The sequence below is a fragment of the Rhinatrema bivittatum genome, chromosome 6, assembly GCF_901001135.1.
Source record: "Rhinatrema bivittatum chromosome 6, aRhiBiv1.1, whole genome shotgun sequence".
In the NCBI taxonomy this organism is placed as follows: domain Eukaryota; kingdom Metazoa; phylum Chordata; class Amphibia; order Gymnophiona; family Rhinatrematidae; genus Rhinatrema; species Rhinatrema bivittatum.
In genome coordinates this window covers 246340539-246358536 of record NC_042620.1, presented here as the reverse complement: position 1 = coordinate 246358536, position 17998 = coordinate 246340539, and the positions used below count along the sequence as shown (strand labels likewise).

The window sequence follows — 17998 nt, the reverse complement described above, 5'->3', positions numbered from 1 at the left end:
ATGCCATTGTCTTGCTCTCCCTCTTATCTGTAGCTCCCTCCCTCCTCATGCCATTGTCTTTCTCTCCCTCTTATCTCTAGCTCCTTCCCTCCTCATCCCATTGTCTTGCTCTCCCTCTTATCTGTAGCTCCCTCCCTCCCCATGCCATTGTTTTCTCTCCCTCTTATCTCAAGCTCCATCCCTCTTCATGCCATTGTCTTTCTCTCCCTTTTAATTTTACGTAGAAGTAAGATGTAATTAATCTAACATTTTAGTAATAACAATGTATGATGTATAATGATAAGTTGGCTATATCTGTTTTTTGAATTTTGCTACTGCAAATTCTATTATTGTAAACTGCCTTGAAATTAAGTTGAAAGTCGGTATATAGAGTTGAATAAATAAATAAATAAATAGTCTTTCTCTCCCTCTTATCTCTAGCTCCCGTACTGCCCATGCTATAGTCTTTCTCTCCCTGTGATCTCTAGCTCCCTCCTTCCCCGTGCAATTGTATTCTTTCCCTCATCGATGGCTCCCTCCCTTCCATGCCATTGTCTTTCTCTCCCTCTTATGTCTAGCTCCCTGCCTCCCCATGCCATTGTCTTTCTCTCCCTCTTATGTCTAGCTCCCTCCCTCCTCATGCCATTGTCTTTCTCTCCCTCTTATGTCTAGCTCCCTCCCTCCTCATGCCATTGTCTTTCTCTCCCTCTTATGTCTAGCTCCCTCCCTCCTCATGCCATTGTCTTTCTCTCCCTCTTATGTCTAGCTCCCTCCCTCCTCATGCCATTGTCTTTCTGTCCCGCTTATGTCTAGCTCCCTCCCTCCTCATGCCATTGTCTTTCTCTCCCTCTTATGTCTAGCTCCCTCCCTCCTCATGCCATTGTCTTAATGTCTTTATCTCCCTCTTATCTCTAGCTCCCTCCCTCCCCATGCCATTGTTTTCTCTTCCTCTTATCTCTAGCTCCCTCCCTCCTCATGCCATTGTCTTTCTCTCCATCTTATCTCTAGCTCCTTCCCTCCTCATGACATTGTCTTTCTCTCCCTCTTATGTCTAGCTCCTTCCCTCCTCATGACATTGTCTTTCTCTCCCTCTTATGTCTAGCTCCCTCCCTCCTCATGCCATAGTCTTTCTCACCCTCTTATCTCTAGTTCCCTCCCTCCTCATGCCATTGTCTTTCTCTCCCTCTTCCCTCTAGCTCCCTCCCTCCTCATGCCATTGTCTTTCTCTCCCTCTTATGTCTAGCTCCCTCCCTCCTCATGCCATTGTCTTTCTCTCCCTCTTCCCTCTAGCTCCTTCCCTCCTCATGCCATTGTCTTTATCTCCCTCATATCTCTAGCTCCTTCCCTCTTCATGCCATTGTCTTTCTCTCTCTCGTATCTATAGGTCCCTCCCTCTTCATGCCATTGTCTTTCTCTCCCTCTGATCTCTAGCTCCCTCCTTCCTGATGCCATTGTCTTTCTCTCCCTCTTATATGTAGCTCCCTCCCTCTTCATGCCATTGTCTTTCTCTCTCTCGTATCTGTAGCTCCCTCCCTCTTCATGCCATTGTCTTTCTCTCTCTCGTATCTGTAGGTCCCTCCCTCTTCATGCCATTGCCTTTCTGTCCCTCTGATCTCTAGCTCCCTCCTTCCTCATGCCATTTTCTTTCTCTCCCTCTTATATGTAGCTCCCTCCCTCTTCATGCCATTGTCTTTCTCTTTCTTGTATCTGTAGCTCCCTTCCTCTTCATGCCATTGTCTTTCTCTCCCTCTAATCTCTAGCTCCCTCCCTCCTCATGCCACTGTCTTTCTCGCCCTCCGATCTCTAGCTCCCTCCCTCCTCATGCCATTGTCTTTCTCTCCCTCTTATCTGTAGCTCCATCCCTCTCCATGCCATTGTCTTGCTCTCCCTCTTATCTGTAGCTCCCTCCCTCCTCATGCCATTGTCTTTCTCTCCCTCTTATCTCTAGCTCCTTCCCTCCTCATCCCATTGTCTTGCTCTCCCTCTTATCTGTAGCTCCCTCCCTCCCCATGCCATTGTTTTCTCTCCCTCTTATCTCTAGCTCCCTCCCTCCTCATGCCATTGTCTTTCTCACCCTCTTATCTCTAGTTCCCTCCCTCCTCATGCCATTGTCTTTCTCTCCCTCTTCCCTCTAGCTCCTTCCCTCCTCATGCCATTGTCTTTATCTCCCTCATATCTCTAGCTCCTTCCCTCCTCATGCCATTGTCTTTCTCTCTCTCGTATCTATAGGTCCCTCCCTCTTCATGCCATTGTCTTTCTCTCCCTCTGATCTCTAGCTCCCTCCTTCCTGATGCCATTGTCTTTCTCTCCCTCTTATATGTAGCTCCCTCCCTCTTCATGCCATTGTCTTTCTCTCTCTCGTATCTGTAGCTCCCTCCCTCTTCATGCCATTGTCTTTCTCTCTCTCGTATCTGTAGCTCCCTCCCTCCTCATGCCATTGCCTTTCTCTCCCTCTGATCTCTAGCTCCCTCCTTCCTCATGCCATTTTCTTTCTCTCCCTCTTATATGTAGCTCCCTCCCTCTTCATGCCATTGTCTTTCTCTTTCTTGTATCTGTAGCTCCCTTCCTCTTCATGCCATTGTCTTTCTCTCCCTCTAATCTCTAGCTCCCTCCCTCCTCATGCCACTGTCTTTCTCGCCCTCCGATCTCTAGCTCCCTCCCTCCTCATGCCATTGTCTTTCTCTCCCTCTTATCTGTAGCTCCCTCCCTCCTCATGCCATTGTCTTTCTCTCCCTCTTCTCTCTAGCTCCTGCCCTACCAATGCCATTGTCTTTCTCTCCCTCTGATCTCTAGCTCCCTCCCTCTTCATGCCATTGTCTTTCTCTCCCTCTGATCTCTAGCTCCCTCCCTCCTCCTGCCATTGTCTTTCTCTCCCTCTTATGTCTAGCTCCCTCCCTCCTCCTGCCATTATCTTACTCCCCCTCTTATCTCAAGCTCCTTCCCTCCCCATGCCCTTGTTGTCTCCCTCTGATCTCTAGCCCCTCCCTCCTCATGCCACTGTCTTTCTCTCTCTCTGATCTCTAGCTCCCTCCCTCCTCATGCCATTGTCTTTCTCCCCCTCTTATCTCTAGCTCCCCTCCCTCTCCATGCCATTGTCTCTCTCCATCTTATTTCTTGCTCCTGCCCTCCCTATGCCATTGTCTTTCTCTCCCTCTTATCTCTAGCTCCATCCCTCTCCATGCCATTGTCTTTATGTCTCTATTATTTCTAGCTCCCTCCCTCCCCATGCCATTGTGTTTCTCTCCCTCTTCTCTGTAGCTCCCTTCTTCCCCATGCCATTGTCTTTCTCTCCCTCTGATCTCTAGCTCCCTCCCTCCTCATGCCATTGTCTTTATGTCTCTATTATTTCTAGCTCCCTCCCTCCCCATGCCATTGTGTTTCTCTCCCTCTTCTCTGTAGCTCCCTCCCTCCCCATGCCATTGTGTTTCTCTCCCTCTTCTCTGTAGCTCCCTCCTTCCCCATGCCATTGTTTTTCTCTCACTCTAATCTCTAGCTCCCTCCCTCCTCATGCCATTGTCTTTCTCTCCCTCTTATCTCTAGCTCCCTCCCTCCTCATGCCACTGTCTTCTCTCCCTCTTCCCTCTAGCTCCCTCCCTCCTCATGCCATTGTCTTTCTCTCCCTCTGATCTCTAGCTCCCTCCCTCCTCATGCCATTGTCTTTCTCTCCCTCTTATCTGTAGCTCCCTCCCTCGTCATGCCATTGTCTTTCTCTCCCTCTTATCTCTAGCTCCTTCCCTCCTCATCCCATTGTCTTTCTCTCCCTCTTATCTGTAGCTCCTTCCCTCCTCATGCCATTGTCTTTCTCTCCCTCTTATCTCTAGCTCCCTCCCTCCTCATGCCATTGTCTTTCTCTTCCTCTTATCTGTAGCTCCCTCCCTCATGCCATTGTCTTTCTCTCCCTCTTATCTGTAGCTCCCTCCCTCCTCATGCCATTGTCTTTCTCTCCCTCTTATCTGTAGCTCCCTCCCTCCTCATGCCATTGTCTTTCTCTCCCTCTTATCTGTAGCTCCCTCCCTCCTCATGCCATTGTCTTTCTCTCCTTGTTATCTTTAGCTCCCTCCCTCCACATGGCTTTGTCTTTCTCTCCTTCTTATCTGTAGCTCCCTCCCTCCCCATGCCATTGTCTTTCTCTCCCTCTTATCTATAGCTCCCTCCCTCCCCATGCCATTGTTTTTCTCTCCCTCTTGTTTCTAGCTCCCTCACTCCCCATGCCATTGTCTCTCTCCCTCTTATCTCTAGCTCCCTCCCTCTCCATGCCATTGTCTCTCTCCATCTTATTTCTTGCTCCTGCCCTCCCTATGCCATTGTCTTTCTCTCCCTCTTATCTCTAGCTCCATCCCTCTCCATGCCATTGTCTTTATGTCTCTATTATTTCTAGCTCCCTCCCTCCCCATGCCATTGTGTTTCTCTCCCTCTTCTCTGTAGCTCCCTCCTTCCCCATGCCATTGTCTTTCTCTCCATCTGATCTCTAGCTCCCTCCCTCCTCATGCCATTGTCTTTATGTCTCTATTATTTCTAGCTCCCTCCCTCCCCATGCCATTGTGTTTCTCTCCCTCTTCTCTGTAGCTCCCTCCCTCCCCATGCCATTGTGTTTCTCTCCCTCTTCTCTGTAGCTCCCTCCCTCCCCATGCCATTGTCTTTCTCTCCCTCTTATCTGTAGCTCCCTCCCTCCTCATGCCATTGTCTTTCTCTCCCTCTTATCTGTAGCTCCCTCCCTCCTCATGCCATTGTCTTTCTCTCCCTCTTATCTGTAGCTCCCTCCCTCCTCATGCCATTGTCTTTCTCTCCTTGTTATCTTTAGCTCCCTCCCTCCCTATGGCTTTGTCTTTCTCTCCTTCTTAGCTGTAGCTCCCTCCCTCCCCATGCCATTGTTTTTCTCTCCCTCTTGTTTCTAGCTCCCTCACTCCCCATGACATTGTCTCTCTCCCTCTTATCTCTAGCTCCTTCCCTCCCCATGCCGTTATCTTACTCTCCCTTGTTTCTAGTTCCCTCCCTTCCCATGCCATTGTCTTTCTTTCCCTTTTCTCTTTAGTTCCCTTCCTCCCCATGCTTTTGTTTTTCTTTCCTCCCTGTCTCTAGCTCACTCCCTCCCTATACCATTAATTTTCTCTCCCTCTTCTTTAGCTTCCTCGCTCCCCATGCCATTGTCTTTCTCTCTCTCGTTTCTACCTCCCTCCCTCCCTCCCCACCCCATTGTTTCCCCCTTGTCTTTGGCTCCCTCCCTCCTCATACCGTTGTCTTTCTCTCCCTCTTTTTTCTAGTTCCCTCCCTCCCCATGCCATTGTCTTTCTTTCCCTGTCTTTAGTTCCCTTCTTCCCCATGTTGATGTATTTCTTTCCCTTGTCTCTGGCTCCCTCCCTATCCATGCCGTTGTCTCTATCCTCAGCATTCCATATGTCTCCATCTTTTTCTATTTTCTCCCCTTCACTCTTCTTTCTCATTCCCCACTCCCTCTCCCTCACTTGCACACCTTTGTCTTCTCTGCTCTGTGGCCCCTTGGCTTCTTTTTCTTTCATGATTTCCTCTTTAATTTTCCCTTCCCTTTTCCACTCTTTGTGCCTTTCCCTCCCTCTCTATCCTTTTGTCTCTCAGCCCTCTCGCTCCCGTATACCTTCTTTCTCTTGCTCCCCTCCTCCACTGTAGCATCTTGTCTCTCTCTCTCTCTCCTCTCCCTACCCTATACCCTCCCTGTTTGTCTTTCCTCTTCCCTATACTCTTCTGTATATCTCCCCTCCTCCACTGTGTCTCCCTTTTGTGTCATCCTTCTTCAGTACCTCTTCATATCTCTCAGCTCCATGTCCTCTTCTGCATATCTTCTTTACCGCCCCTTACCCCTCTGTGTATCTCTCTCTTCTCCCTACTCTATACCTTTCCTATCCTGTATCCTATCCTTTCCTCTATCTGAGTCTTCCCTCCTCCTCTATGCTTGCCTCCTTGCCATGGCTCAGCAGTACCATGGATCCAGCACACTGAGAGGGCTGTTGTCACTTGGGATCTGCGGGAGGCATGGAGAGCCATTATCGGAGAGCTTTACCATGCCCATCCACCTCTCCCCATGACATGAAATCACAGCAGAAAAAGAATGCAGGGGGCAGAGATGAAGCACAGCTGTTTGTTGAGAAGTAGCAGCTCACTTCTTCCTTCCTGTAATCAGGAAGCACTGCTGGGGAGAGGAGCGTGATACAGCCAGCCTGCTGCACAAACCATATTTATAGTGTCCAGTCAGTACTTCTGGCCAGACACTGCACAGCATATTTAAAAACCAAACTCTACATTCCAAAACCAGGCCGTCTGTAACCCTACACTTATATTATATTTAAAAAGCCTTACCATACATCCAACAGATTCCGATAATCTCCAATATTGCTGAAATCAGTATTACCCATCCACCACAGAAATAATCCATCAGATTGACCCAATATATTCCTGCCTTTAGAAGAAAGAATAGTTAGATCCAACATAGTACCGTATTTTCCGGCGTATAAGACGACTGGGCGTATAAGACGACCCCCAACTTTTCCAGTTAAAATATAGAGTTTGGGATATACTCGCCGTATAAGACTACCCTTCAGTGTCACTACATAACCATACTGTATGTGGTACCCAGTATACAACAACCAGCCAATCACGGCAAGCAATGTACCTTACCGGTGATTGGCTGGTTGTTGTATACAAATCCTGCTTGGATTGGTCAGCTCTCCCTGCTTGCCCAGCCCTCCCTGTCTCCAAGACTATCAGAGCGGTAACGCATCCCTCTGGCCCACCCTTGTATCCTATTACAGGTCCCTCCTTCTCTGCCTCTCAGATCTCGCTCCTGAGGACTGCAGTGAAGCGGCGCAGACGTGCATGTGCGAGATCTGAGAGGCAGAGAAGGAGGTACCAGTGATAGAGATGTGAATCGGAACCAGAATCGGTTCTGATTCCGGTTCCAATTCACATCATGTTTTTTTTTTTGTTCGGCCCTATCGGGTTTTTTTTTTATCGGCTGCGCCCGAGCTGATAAACAAAAAACCCACCCCGACCCTTTAAAATTAATCCCTCAGCTTCCCCACCCTCCTGACCCCCCCAAGACCTGCCAAATTAATTAAATACAACTCCCACACCCTCCTGACCCCTCCAAGACCTGCCAAATTAATTAAATAACCCCCCCACCCTCCTGACCCCACCAAAATCTGCCAAATTAATTAAATACAACCCCCACCCTCCTGACCCCTCCAAAACCTGCCAAATTAATTAAATACAACCCCCCACCCTCCTGACCCCTCCAAAACCTGCCAAATTAATTAAATACAACCCCCCACCCTCCTGACCCCTCCAGAAGATCTGCCAAATTAGTTTTCTACAACTCCCCACCCTCTTGACCCCTCCAAGACATTCCAAATTAATTAAATACAACCCCCCCACCCTCCTGACCCCTCCACAAGATCTGCCAAATTAGTTTTCTACAACCCCCCACCCTCCTGACCCCTCCAAGACCTGCCAAAAGTCCCTGGTGGTCCAGCGGGGGTCCAGGAGCGGTCCGGGAGCGATCTCCTGGATTTGGGCCGTCGACTGCCAGCAATCAAAATGGCGCCGATGGCCCTTTGCCCTTACTATGTCACTGGGGTCGACCAATGGCAGTGGTAGCTCCTGTGACATAGTAAGGGTAAAGGGCCGTAGGCGCCATTTTGATTGCTGGCAGCCGACAGCCCAAGTCCAGGAGATCGCTCCCGGACCCCCGCTGGACCACCAGGGACTTTTGGCAGGTCTTGGGGGGGGAGTCAGGAGGGTGGGGGTTTTTAGTAAATTAATTTGGCAGGTCTGGGGGGGGGGTGTCAGGAGGGTGGGGGGTTTGGTTAGATTTTTATTTTTTTTTATATTCGCTCCTTAAGACGCAGACATTTTCCCCCCACTTTTGGGGGAAAAAAGTGCGCCTTATGGAGCGAAAAATACGGTAATTATTCGCCCTATAAGACGACACCCGGCGTATAAGACGACCCCCGACTTTTGAGAAGATTTTCAGGGGTTAAAAACTCGTCTTATACGCCGGAAAATACGGTATATATCAATTTCTAACACTTTAAAACTCAAAATAACTGCCAATTGCATTAGAGTCACATCTCCAGGGTCAGATATATTATGGAAAAAAAAAAAAGAACTCACATTTTTGGGGAAATGCTTAGTATATTTGGCGTTAAATGTTCAAAGAGCATACCAGCCCACAAGTTTTGAGATTGGCTTGCATTATTAAGTTTTGCTTCTGTCTTGTGTGTGACTGAATAATTTTCAAAAAAATAAAACACAATTTTCTCCAACAGAGTTCTTAGTTCTGCAGGCTCTTATTCTGTCTTGTGTGTTGTGATATTATCTTGCTAATTATTATTTTTAAATTCCCTGTGCGTTTTTAAGGAAGAAACTCAAAGCTCTATCTACCAGACTTTCTGGATGAGGTGTGTAATCAATTGCACAGCAAGGGGAATCCAACCAAGGGCTACTAAATTCTAGTTACAAATACATTTCCAGCATATGTGGTCTGGCTGAGGGCTACACAGCTTACCTGGTTTCTGCTTGGCAAGTTTAAAAGTCTAATTTAATATAACTTTATTCTTTATTTTTCCCAATTTATTTTGCTTTATCTCATAATTGGGACACAGCCATCCCAGACTATAACTTGTAAAGGAAGGATAAAGAGGACAGAAAAGTGGGAGTAGCAGCTCTTTATGTCAAAAATAACATCCATTTGAGAAAACAACCATACATACGAGGAACACCTTTACTGGAAAGGACCTCATAAATGAAGGATCACAAATTCTTAATTTTTCACTTATTGTGGTTAAACTCATCAAACATTTAGGCCTGGATTTATGCATGTAGGAGGGCTAATGTGCGCTGGGCCTATTTTAAAATGGCCCGGCCACGTGTGTACAGCCTCAGGATGTGCGTATGTCCCGGGGCTTCGAAAAAGGGGCGGGGAGGGGGTGGGGCGGGGTCAGAGGCTCCCGGCACAGAGGCCATTTGCTGCTGTGCTGGGGTATTGCATGCCGACAGGCTGCCAGCGTACGCAACCTGCACCTGCCCAGAGGTAGGCGCAAAAGTAAGATAAAGGTCGGGGGGAGGGGTTTAGGATAGGGCTAGGGGACAGGAAGGTTAGGGGAAGGGGTAGGAAGGTTAGATGAGGGGGTTGGGAATGGGGGAAGGCTGCAGGCATCGGCACACGCAAGTTGCACTAATGTGCACCCCCTTGTGCGCCGACACCCGACTTTATAACATGCGCTCACTGGTGCATGAATGTTATAAAATTGGACTTCCATGTCTGCGCGCCGGGTAGTGCACGCACATGGACGCCCGCACGTACCTTTTAAAATCTACCCCTTAATGTATAACTTTGGATGTGAGATATCACATTCGTGATATTGTGGCCATAAACCATAGGTCCTCCAATTTCTATTTTTAAATTGTCTTTTCTTTAGTAAAACATTATAATATATTGAACTATTATTGAAAAAAACGAAGAACACTTATCTGAAGATCTGTTGCCCGTTTACTAATAAACTTTCATGTGCCCGACACGACCCGTGTTTCGGAAGATTTCCTTCCTCAGGGGCTTGAAGGGCAATTTTATTTACCTAAAATGCAAAAAAACTTCAAAATAGTATTCTTATTTCAGTATGATTTACTATTAATCACCATCTAATAAAAATTTTTAAAATGCTTAGTTGTCTTGGTTGACTAAGAGGCAACAAACCAACTTCAACTAACATATTGGCATTTCCAAGTGGAATCTGCCATTTTGTAAACCGCTATTTATTCATATTTGGATAAATATTTGGTTAAATTTATTATGATCATAAGAAGACTTTGGATGACTTTCAATCTTCGTTAAAACAGATGAAAATTAAAAAATTGAAAAGAGACGAACAGGATTCCAACTCCAATAATGTATTATCGATGGTTTAATAAACAAGAACAAACACGATCCACACATCATCGGGTAATGTTTGAGGATTCTGATGGAGATAATTCAAGTGGTTCAGATGATTCTGATTCTAATCGAACAAAATCTTATGGAAGAGGTTCAAATATCCTTTTTTTTCCCAGGGGAAGGTGGCAGCAGCCCTATCGTAAACCATTGTTATGAAAGTGGACCCTTGTTTCGAGGTAGCAGCTACCGTCGAAGGGCAAGGCCTTTTGGACCGTAGAGACTTGCTAGAAGACTTCACCCTGGAAGCACGTGACCCCCCCAGGAGGAGCCCGTAGAGGTCCGGCCGCTGGGACTTCGGTGACTCCTCTGAAGACTGTAAGAGGTCTAGATGCAGGTGCCTCCTGCAGTTCGTGGGTTCCAGACGGCTGGCGCCTCTAGCAGGTCGTGACAGTCTGGGGAGTCTGGGAGAATGGGTTTTCAGACCCTCAGGAAGCGGACGACCTTGACAAAGATATGCTGAGGAAATGGCTTCCTTCAACCACCGCGCAATCGTAGTCTTAGAAGCCTGTTTACCCCGGTTGGGACCACTTCAAAGGATGAAGAGATGGTCCGATACGCGGAAGTCCGGGTTGATGTGATTCATAAACCGGGTTGATGTGATTCATATCATGAAACTCGGTATAATAAAATAATAAATAAATAAGTCATTGTGACTTGAAGATAATGAAGCAAGACTCGCTTGACATCCAGCCAACGGAGGTCGCTCCCAGCCGTACCCGCAATCTCCTCCGGAGAGAACGCAGGGAGTTCTACCGACTGGTTGACATGAAAAGCGGATACAACCTTAAGCAAGTACTGAGAGAGACCCCGGAATCAGAAAAACGCAAGAAGGGCTCCCGACAGGACAGCGCCTGAAGCTCGGAAATACGACGAGCAGAGGAAATAGAGACTAGAAAGACAGTCTTAAGATCCTTGAGCGTAGCGTGGCGAAGAGGCTCAAAGGGAGACGCACAGAGGGGTAGATTTTCAAACCGCGCGATTTGGCCTACTTTTGCTGGCGCATCAGGCGCAAGCAAAAGTACGCTGGATTTTAGTAGATACGCGCGGAGCCGCGCGTATCCGCTAAAATCCGGGATTGGCGCGCGCAAGGCTATGGATTCTGTATAGCCGGCGTACGCCGAGCCGCGCAGCCTACCTCCGTTCCCTCCGAGGCCGCTCCGAAATCGGAGCGGCCTCAGAGGGAACTTTCTTTTGCCCTCCCCTCACCTTCCCCTCCCTTCCCCTACCTAACCCACCCGCCCGGCCCTGTCTAAACCCCATCCTTACCTTTGTTGGGGGATTTACGCCTCCCTCTGGGAGGCGTAAATCCCCGCGCACCAGCGGGCCGCTAGCGTGCCGGGACGCGACCTGGGGGCGGGTACGGAGGGCGCGGCCACGCCCCCGGACCGCCCCGGGCCGTAACCACGCCCCCGGGCCCGCCCCCAAAACGCTGCCGACACGCCCTGAAAACGGCGTGGCGCTCGGCCCCGCCCCCAACACCCCCGACACGCCCCGACACACCCCCGACATGCCCCCCCTCCGAAAACCCCGGGACTTACGCGAGTCCCGGGGCTCTACGCGCGCCGGTAGGCCTATGTAAAATAGGCTCACTGGCGCGCAGGGCCCTGCTTGCCTAAATCCGCCCGGATTTGGGCGGATTTAGGCGAGCAGGGCTCTTAAAATCCTCCCCAGAGAGCACGAAGGAGCAGGTTGAGACTCCAAGATGGACACGTGGCCTGAGAGGGGGGGCGGAGGTGTCTAACCCATTCAGGCTTACTAACTTCCTATCTCCTTCCGGCTTGTCCGGTGCTCATCCATCCCCCTAACAACCTCCATTCTTCTTTCTTTCATACCTCCCATCCAGTCCACCACACTTGCCGGCTCAACAATCCAGAATGCATCCAGTTTTCCCAATCCTGATTCTTCAATATTGTCTATACTCAACAGGAAAATCAACCAGGCAAGCCCAATACCGCATCTTAAAAACCCTCACCCCCATCCTGATTGCACCGATCACCCAACTCCTTGGCCTCACTCTATTTTCCCTAACTAATGTATTTGACAAAGGTAACGCATAAGTTCCTGCAAATTTTGTTTAAATGTAAACCGATGTGATATGTAAAATTGAACACCGGTATATAAAAGTAACTAAATAAAAAAATAAAATAACTCTATTTAATGCTCAATCCCTAACCAAGGAATCACTGATCCTCAATGATTACCTCATTGACACTAAGCCGGACATTTGCGCAATAACCGAAACATGGCTTAAACCTACTGATACAGCAGTAATAAACCAACTACCAACACTGTCCTACGACATCTTTTCTCTCCCCTGTCAGAAAAAAGGGGAGGGGGCATCCTACTAGCAACTAAAAAAGGCCTCATATTCACTCAACACCCAATTAAATCAGATCCTAAACTAGAAGTCGGCCTTTTCACATCAGACTAACTTCAAATCCTACTCGTCTACGCCCCTCTGGGCCTCCTGGAAACAGACGCTTCCCCTATTGTTGAAATAACCACAACTCACATCAACCTGGATGCTCCAGCAATAATCCTTGTAGATTTCAACCTGCACGTAGACAACCCCACACTCTCAACCAGCTATGAAGCTTTTCTGACTGCCCTCTCAGCTATGGGATTCAAGCAGATAGTTAACAAACCTACGCACAAAGCCAGTCACATGCTGGACCTTATCTTCGTTAACCCAGGCATCAAGCATACATCATACCTCAATTACAAGAAGGTCCCCTGGTCAGATCACACACTAATTTCAACCACTTTCACGCTGATAGAAACCAACACTACCCACGCACCTCAACCCTCTTTTACTTACAGAAGATCCTGCTCCTCTGAAGACCTCAGTAAACATCTGGCCTCACAACTTCCTCTTATAGACGTCACCAATCCCAACTCTGCTCTCCTTTCCTGGAACAACATTACAGAATCAATAGCCAACAAACTATGCCCAATAGCAACAAAAAAATTCAACAAAAACTCTTCCAAAAGATAACCGTGGTTCACCAATGAACTTAGAAAGCTAAAACAAAGTTTAAGACAGAAAGAGAGTAAATGGTGCAAAGCCCCTTGTGCCAGCGCACTCTCCGCCTACAAACTTGCCCTACACCAGTACAAGACCTCTACCTTTACAGCTAAAAGGGACTTCTTTTTTTATTTTATTTTTATTGCATTTTCAAACAATTTTTGATAGCAATACATGCATATCAATACACGGGTCTTTAGGAATAACATAGGAAACAACAAAACCCAGCAATTTTCCACAGGTATATCCATAACTTATTCAAAAAACTTAGGCACATATTACAACCTTAAATCCAACCCATTATAAGGAAATTAGGGGAGAATCATTAAAAAATGGGATTATATTTGTAGAATATATTTAGGAAATCAAGAGAGGGATGGCAATTATACATTTTAATCCCAAAACCGAGTTTCAGGTAGAGCTTTGATTACCTAAAGAATGTGTATCTAGGAATATTCTCAACTGTGAGGGATCGAAGAAGATATATCTCACATTATTTAATCTAAGAATGCATTTACAGGGGTATCGTATGGTGATCTGCGCACCTATATCCCTGGCCTCCTGACACATAGCCAAAAATATTTTTCTTCTCTGCTGCGTTGTTTTCATCAAGTCTGGAAACATCCATAACTTATACCCCAAATGCTTTTTTTCTCTGTTTCTCAAAAAAGGTTTCAAAATCAGGTCTCTCTCAGAGACTAATGAAAAACTTACTAATAAAGTCTCACAATACTCTATCTGTTCTTCCGAGGGCTGTTCAAGAAATTCTGTTAAATTTCCAGCTTCAAAGTTAGGAGGTCAATTACATTGTCCTTCCTTTCTCTCTGTTTTAATGAAATACATTTTTGTAATAGTTGGTATTACTTCTTTTGATATCATCAGAGTTTCCAATAGATACTTCTTAAATTGCTCTAATAGTGAAATTAGAGCAATATGTGGGAAATTTAAAATCCTTAAATTTCTTGCTCTCAGTTCGTTTTCCAGATTTTCGATTTTCCTGTTATTAATCAATTCACCTTGTATTAGGGTATTCTGTGTTGTTTGTATCTGTACTACTTGCTTTTCCACTTCTTGTATCTTATTTGAATGTGTTGTTAATAATAGGGATGTGAATCGTTTTTGAACGATTAAAATTATTGTCAGATAATTTTAAAATCGTCCTAAATCGTCAGAGTGCACGATACAATACAAATGCCCCCGTTTTATTGTCCTAAATTGTTAAATAGGGCACGGGAATTATTTGGGGGAGGGCGGGAAAACCAGCACACCAAAACAACCCCTAAACCCACCCCGACCCTTTAAAACCAATTCCTTATCCTCCCCCACCCTCCCAAACCCCCCCAAAATGTTAAATTACCTGGTGGTCCAATGGGGGGGGGGGGTCCCGGCGCGATCTCCCGCTCTCGGGCCATCGGCGCCATTTTGGCTGCCACTAATTAAAATGGCGCCGATGGCCCGATAAAAAAAAAACCCACCCGACCCTTTAAATCGACCCCCCTTAGCCTCCCCCACCCTCCCGACCCCCCGAAAACCTTTTAAAATTACCTGGTGGTCCAGGGGGGCCTCGGGGAATGATTTCCCGTTCCCAGGCATCAGCTGTGCTAAAAAAAAATGGCGCCGATGCCCCTTTGCCCTTACCATGTACCATCTTTACTCAAGTGCAAAGAGAGACCGGGAACTGTACCTGACAGCTTCTTTACATCAGGAGGTGGAAGGACTTTCGGCGAACCCAGTTTTGGGGAAGGAATGCCGGAATGAAAGTGGGGTAAGAGCTGTTTCTTTCATTCCAACTGAGAAAAATTTTCAAAATGTGACCCTAGAAACTGTATGGAGGACGTTCACGTCCTTGGAATCCGCTATTGGAAATTTAACAAAGATCATGATAGACACTCAACAACATGTTTGCCAAATAGAACCTTTATTAACTAGAGATGTGAATCGTGTGCCAGATCGTCTTAACGATCAGGTTTGGCTGGGGGGGGGGGGGGGGAATCTGATCGTTAAGATATGTGAATTGGAATCGTTTCCGATTCCAATTCACATCGCTAATTTTTTTTTTTTAGGGAGGCCCGCGCCGCTAATAAAACCCCACCCGACCCTTTAAATTGACCCCCCACCCTCCCAACCCCCCCAAAACATTTTAAAATTACCTGGTGGTTCAGGGGGGCCTCGGGGAGCGATTTCACGTTCCCAGGCATCAGCTGCGCTAAAATAAAATGGCACCGATGCCCCTTTGCCCTTACCATGTGACAGGGTATCCGTGCCATTGGCCGGCCCCTGTCACATGGTAGGAGCACTGGATGGCCGGCACCATCTTTAAAGATGGCCCCTAGGGCCCCTAGGGCACTCGATACCAGCAAGAGCTGTTCCGTGTGCTGCGGTGAACTTTCTCCCCCGACTGCATTAGCGAGCCGTTCCTCCTCTGAAGGTTCCCTCCCGAGGGGCTGAGAAACACTCGGCATCTTTGGTCGGGTGTCCAGTCCCGGATCCTGCATCGGGTCAGCTCGGGGAGGTGAAGGTGTTTTGGGAGCCCCAGGGCTCAAGGATGTCATTATGTCCAGCGGCATCAGCCCGAGCTCCCCGGCCGATGCTGCAGCGGATCTCCCCTCCGGAGTCGAATTTGCCGTCGGCGCGAAAAAATTCTCTATATTCATTTGAGAAAGGGTTTGAGTCGGGGTTGTCGGGGTTTCCACCCGGAGCTTGCCCTTTCGCTTTGTATGGGGCATATCTTTGAAGAAATCCAAACAAAGAGAGTTCCTCAACGCGCAACCTCTCTGACCGCGGCCATTTTGATTCTCCCCCTAAAAGGGACTTCTACGTGCATAAGATCCATGACCTTGCCTTCGATGCTAAAGCCCTCTTTGCTTATGTATCTAATCTAACACAAATCAACACGCCCGAGATTCCTAGCAACCAAGCACAATCTAAAGCTGAAGAATTAGCTCAGTTCTACAGAAACAAAATCATCAGCCTCCTATCACAGCTGCCCTCTAACACCCCCGATCACTCAAGCTCACTTCAGCTCCACAACAAAAACATTTGTCTTGAATCATTCGAACCCACTACCGCCACCGAGATCCAAGCAGTTTTAAGGAGAATGAAAGCTTCCTCTCATCCCTTAGACCATATCCCCACCAAACTACTCCTGATAATTCCTGACTCCATCTCCAAAACGCTGGCAGACATCATAAACTGTTCTCTATCTCAAGGATCCTATCCAGACAACCTCAAATTGGCTTCCCTCAATCCACTCCTAAAAAAAACCAAATTTGGATCCCAAAGACCCAAATAACTTCCGCCAGATTGCCAACCTGCCCTTCATAGCAAAGATCATGGAAAAATTAGTCGACACTCAACTATCGGATTACATTGACGACAACAAACTCTTATTCCCTTCCTAATACGGGTTCCGCAAATCATTAAGCACAGAATCCCTCCTCATATCGCTGACGGACTACCTCATTATGGGCCTCGACAAAGGACAATCTTTCTTATTGATTCTACTGGACCTCTCGGCAGCCTTCAACACTGTTAACCATTCCATCCTCATAAACCAGCTGTTGACCATTGGTATAACAGGTACCGCACTCACTTGGTTTAAAACTTTCCTCAGCAACAGAGGCTACAAGGTTAGAATGCACAACAAAGAATCACCCCGCTAGGACTCATCCGTAGGAGTCCCACAGGGTTCCTCCTTATCCCCTACGCTCTTCAACATCTATCTTCTTCCTCTATGCCAGCTCCTAACCAAACTTAAACTTAAACACTTTCGTTACGTGGATGACGTTCAGATCCTGATCCCCATTAAAGAATCCTACTTGAAAACTCTTGATCATTGGGAAAACTGCCTCCAAGAAATCAACCGCCTCCTCGCCAGTCTAAACCTTATAATAAATGCTTCCAAGACCGAACTCCTGCTCATTTCACCAGATAATAGTAACACCACCTCAACTCCTCCAGCCAACCCACCCTCCACCCAAGTGAGAGACTTAGGAGTGATAATTGACAACCGGATGAACTTGAAATCATTTATAAACCGAACAACCAAGGACTGTTTCTATAAACTCCAAGTGCTGAAAAGGATAAAACCTCTCTTCCACTCTCATGATTTCAGAACCATTCTACAAGCAATTATTTTCTCAAAGACAGATTACTGTAATTCTATCTTACTAGGTCTCCCATCCTCTTACACAAAACCGCTACAGATGGTCCAAAACACAGCAGCAAGAATACTGACAAACACTAGGAGAAGAGACCACATAACCCCAATCCTAAAAAACCTGCACTGGCTGCCAATTCACTTCAGAATCATATACAAGTCCATCACCATTATATATAAAACCATTCATAACCATGCTTCACTTGACCTATAATTCCCGCTCAGCCAGCATAACTCCTCAAGACCCACCAGAGAAGCACACAGAAGATCTCTTCAGGTACCTCATACCAAAACCACTTGACATATAACTTTAAGAGAACAGGCCCTCTCAACAGCTGGACCACCTTTATGGAATTCTATTCCTCCTGATCTCCGACAGGAGCCCTGCCTCCCAACCTTCCAAAAAAGACTTAAGACTTGGCTGTTCAATCAAGCATTTCCGGACTTTACCTAAATCTCACCCCATCAACATCTACAATGCAGCCATTTCAGGTCACTGTAAATAATTCTCTCTGATGTTAATCATTCCTCTTAGATTTCTCTCTTCTCCTAGTTTGATCATCCCTGTTCATTGTAACTGCATTCTTTCATCACATGAGTTCAAGTTTTTAGTTATCATGCACCCCCCTGTTTAACTGTAAACCAGCATGATGTGATTGTATCATGAATGCCAGTATATAAAAACCTTAAATAAATAAATAAATAAATAAATAAATAAATAAATGTAATGGCTATTTGTATCTCAGTTATCATAATAGGAGCAGCCAATGTCTCCTGACTTTCAGCTGTCAAAGTTGGTAACCTCAACCTCAACAGAGCGGCTGTATGTGCGACAAGCCTTCGGCCGGCCAAGCGTAACAATAACATAGCAGCC

At 46.9% G+C, this 17998-nt stretch overlaps 1 protein-coding gene across 4 annotated transcripts in view; it reads right to left on the bottom strand.

The window, feature by feature from the left end:
• Positions 1–17998, bottom strand: part of LOC115094058 (sodium- and chloride-dependent neutral and basic amino acid transporter B(0+)-like) — a 271756-nt gene that overhangs the window by 52480 nt on the left and 201278 nt on the right. For all 4 annotated transcript variants that reach the window (XM_029606716.1, XM_029606718.1, XM_029606719.1 and 1 more), the window contains one exon: positions 6310–6409. In XM_029606716.1, the coding sequence (XP_029462576.1) occupies positions 6310–6409 (100 nt within the window). The remainder of the gene's footprint in view (positions 1–6309; positions 6410–17998) is intronic.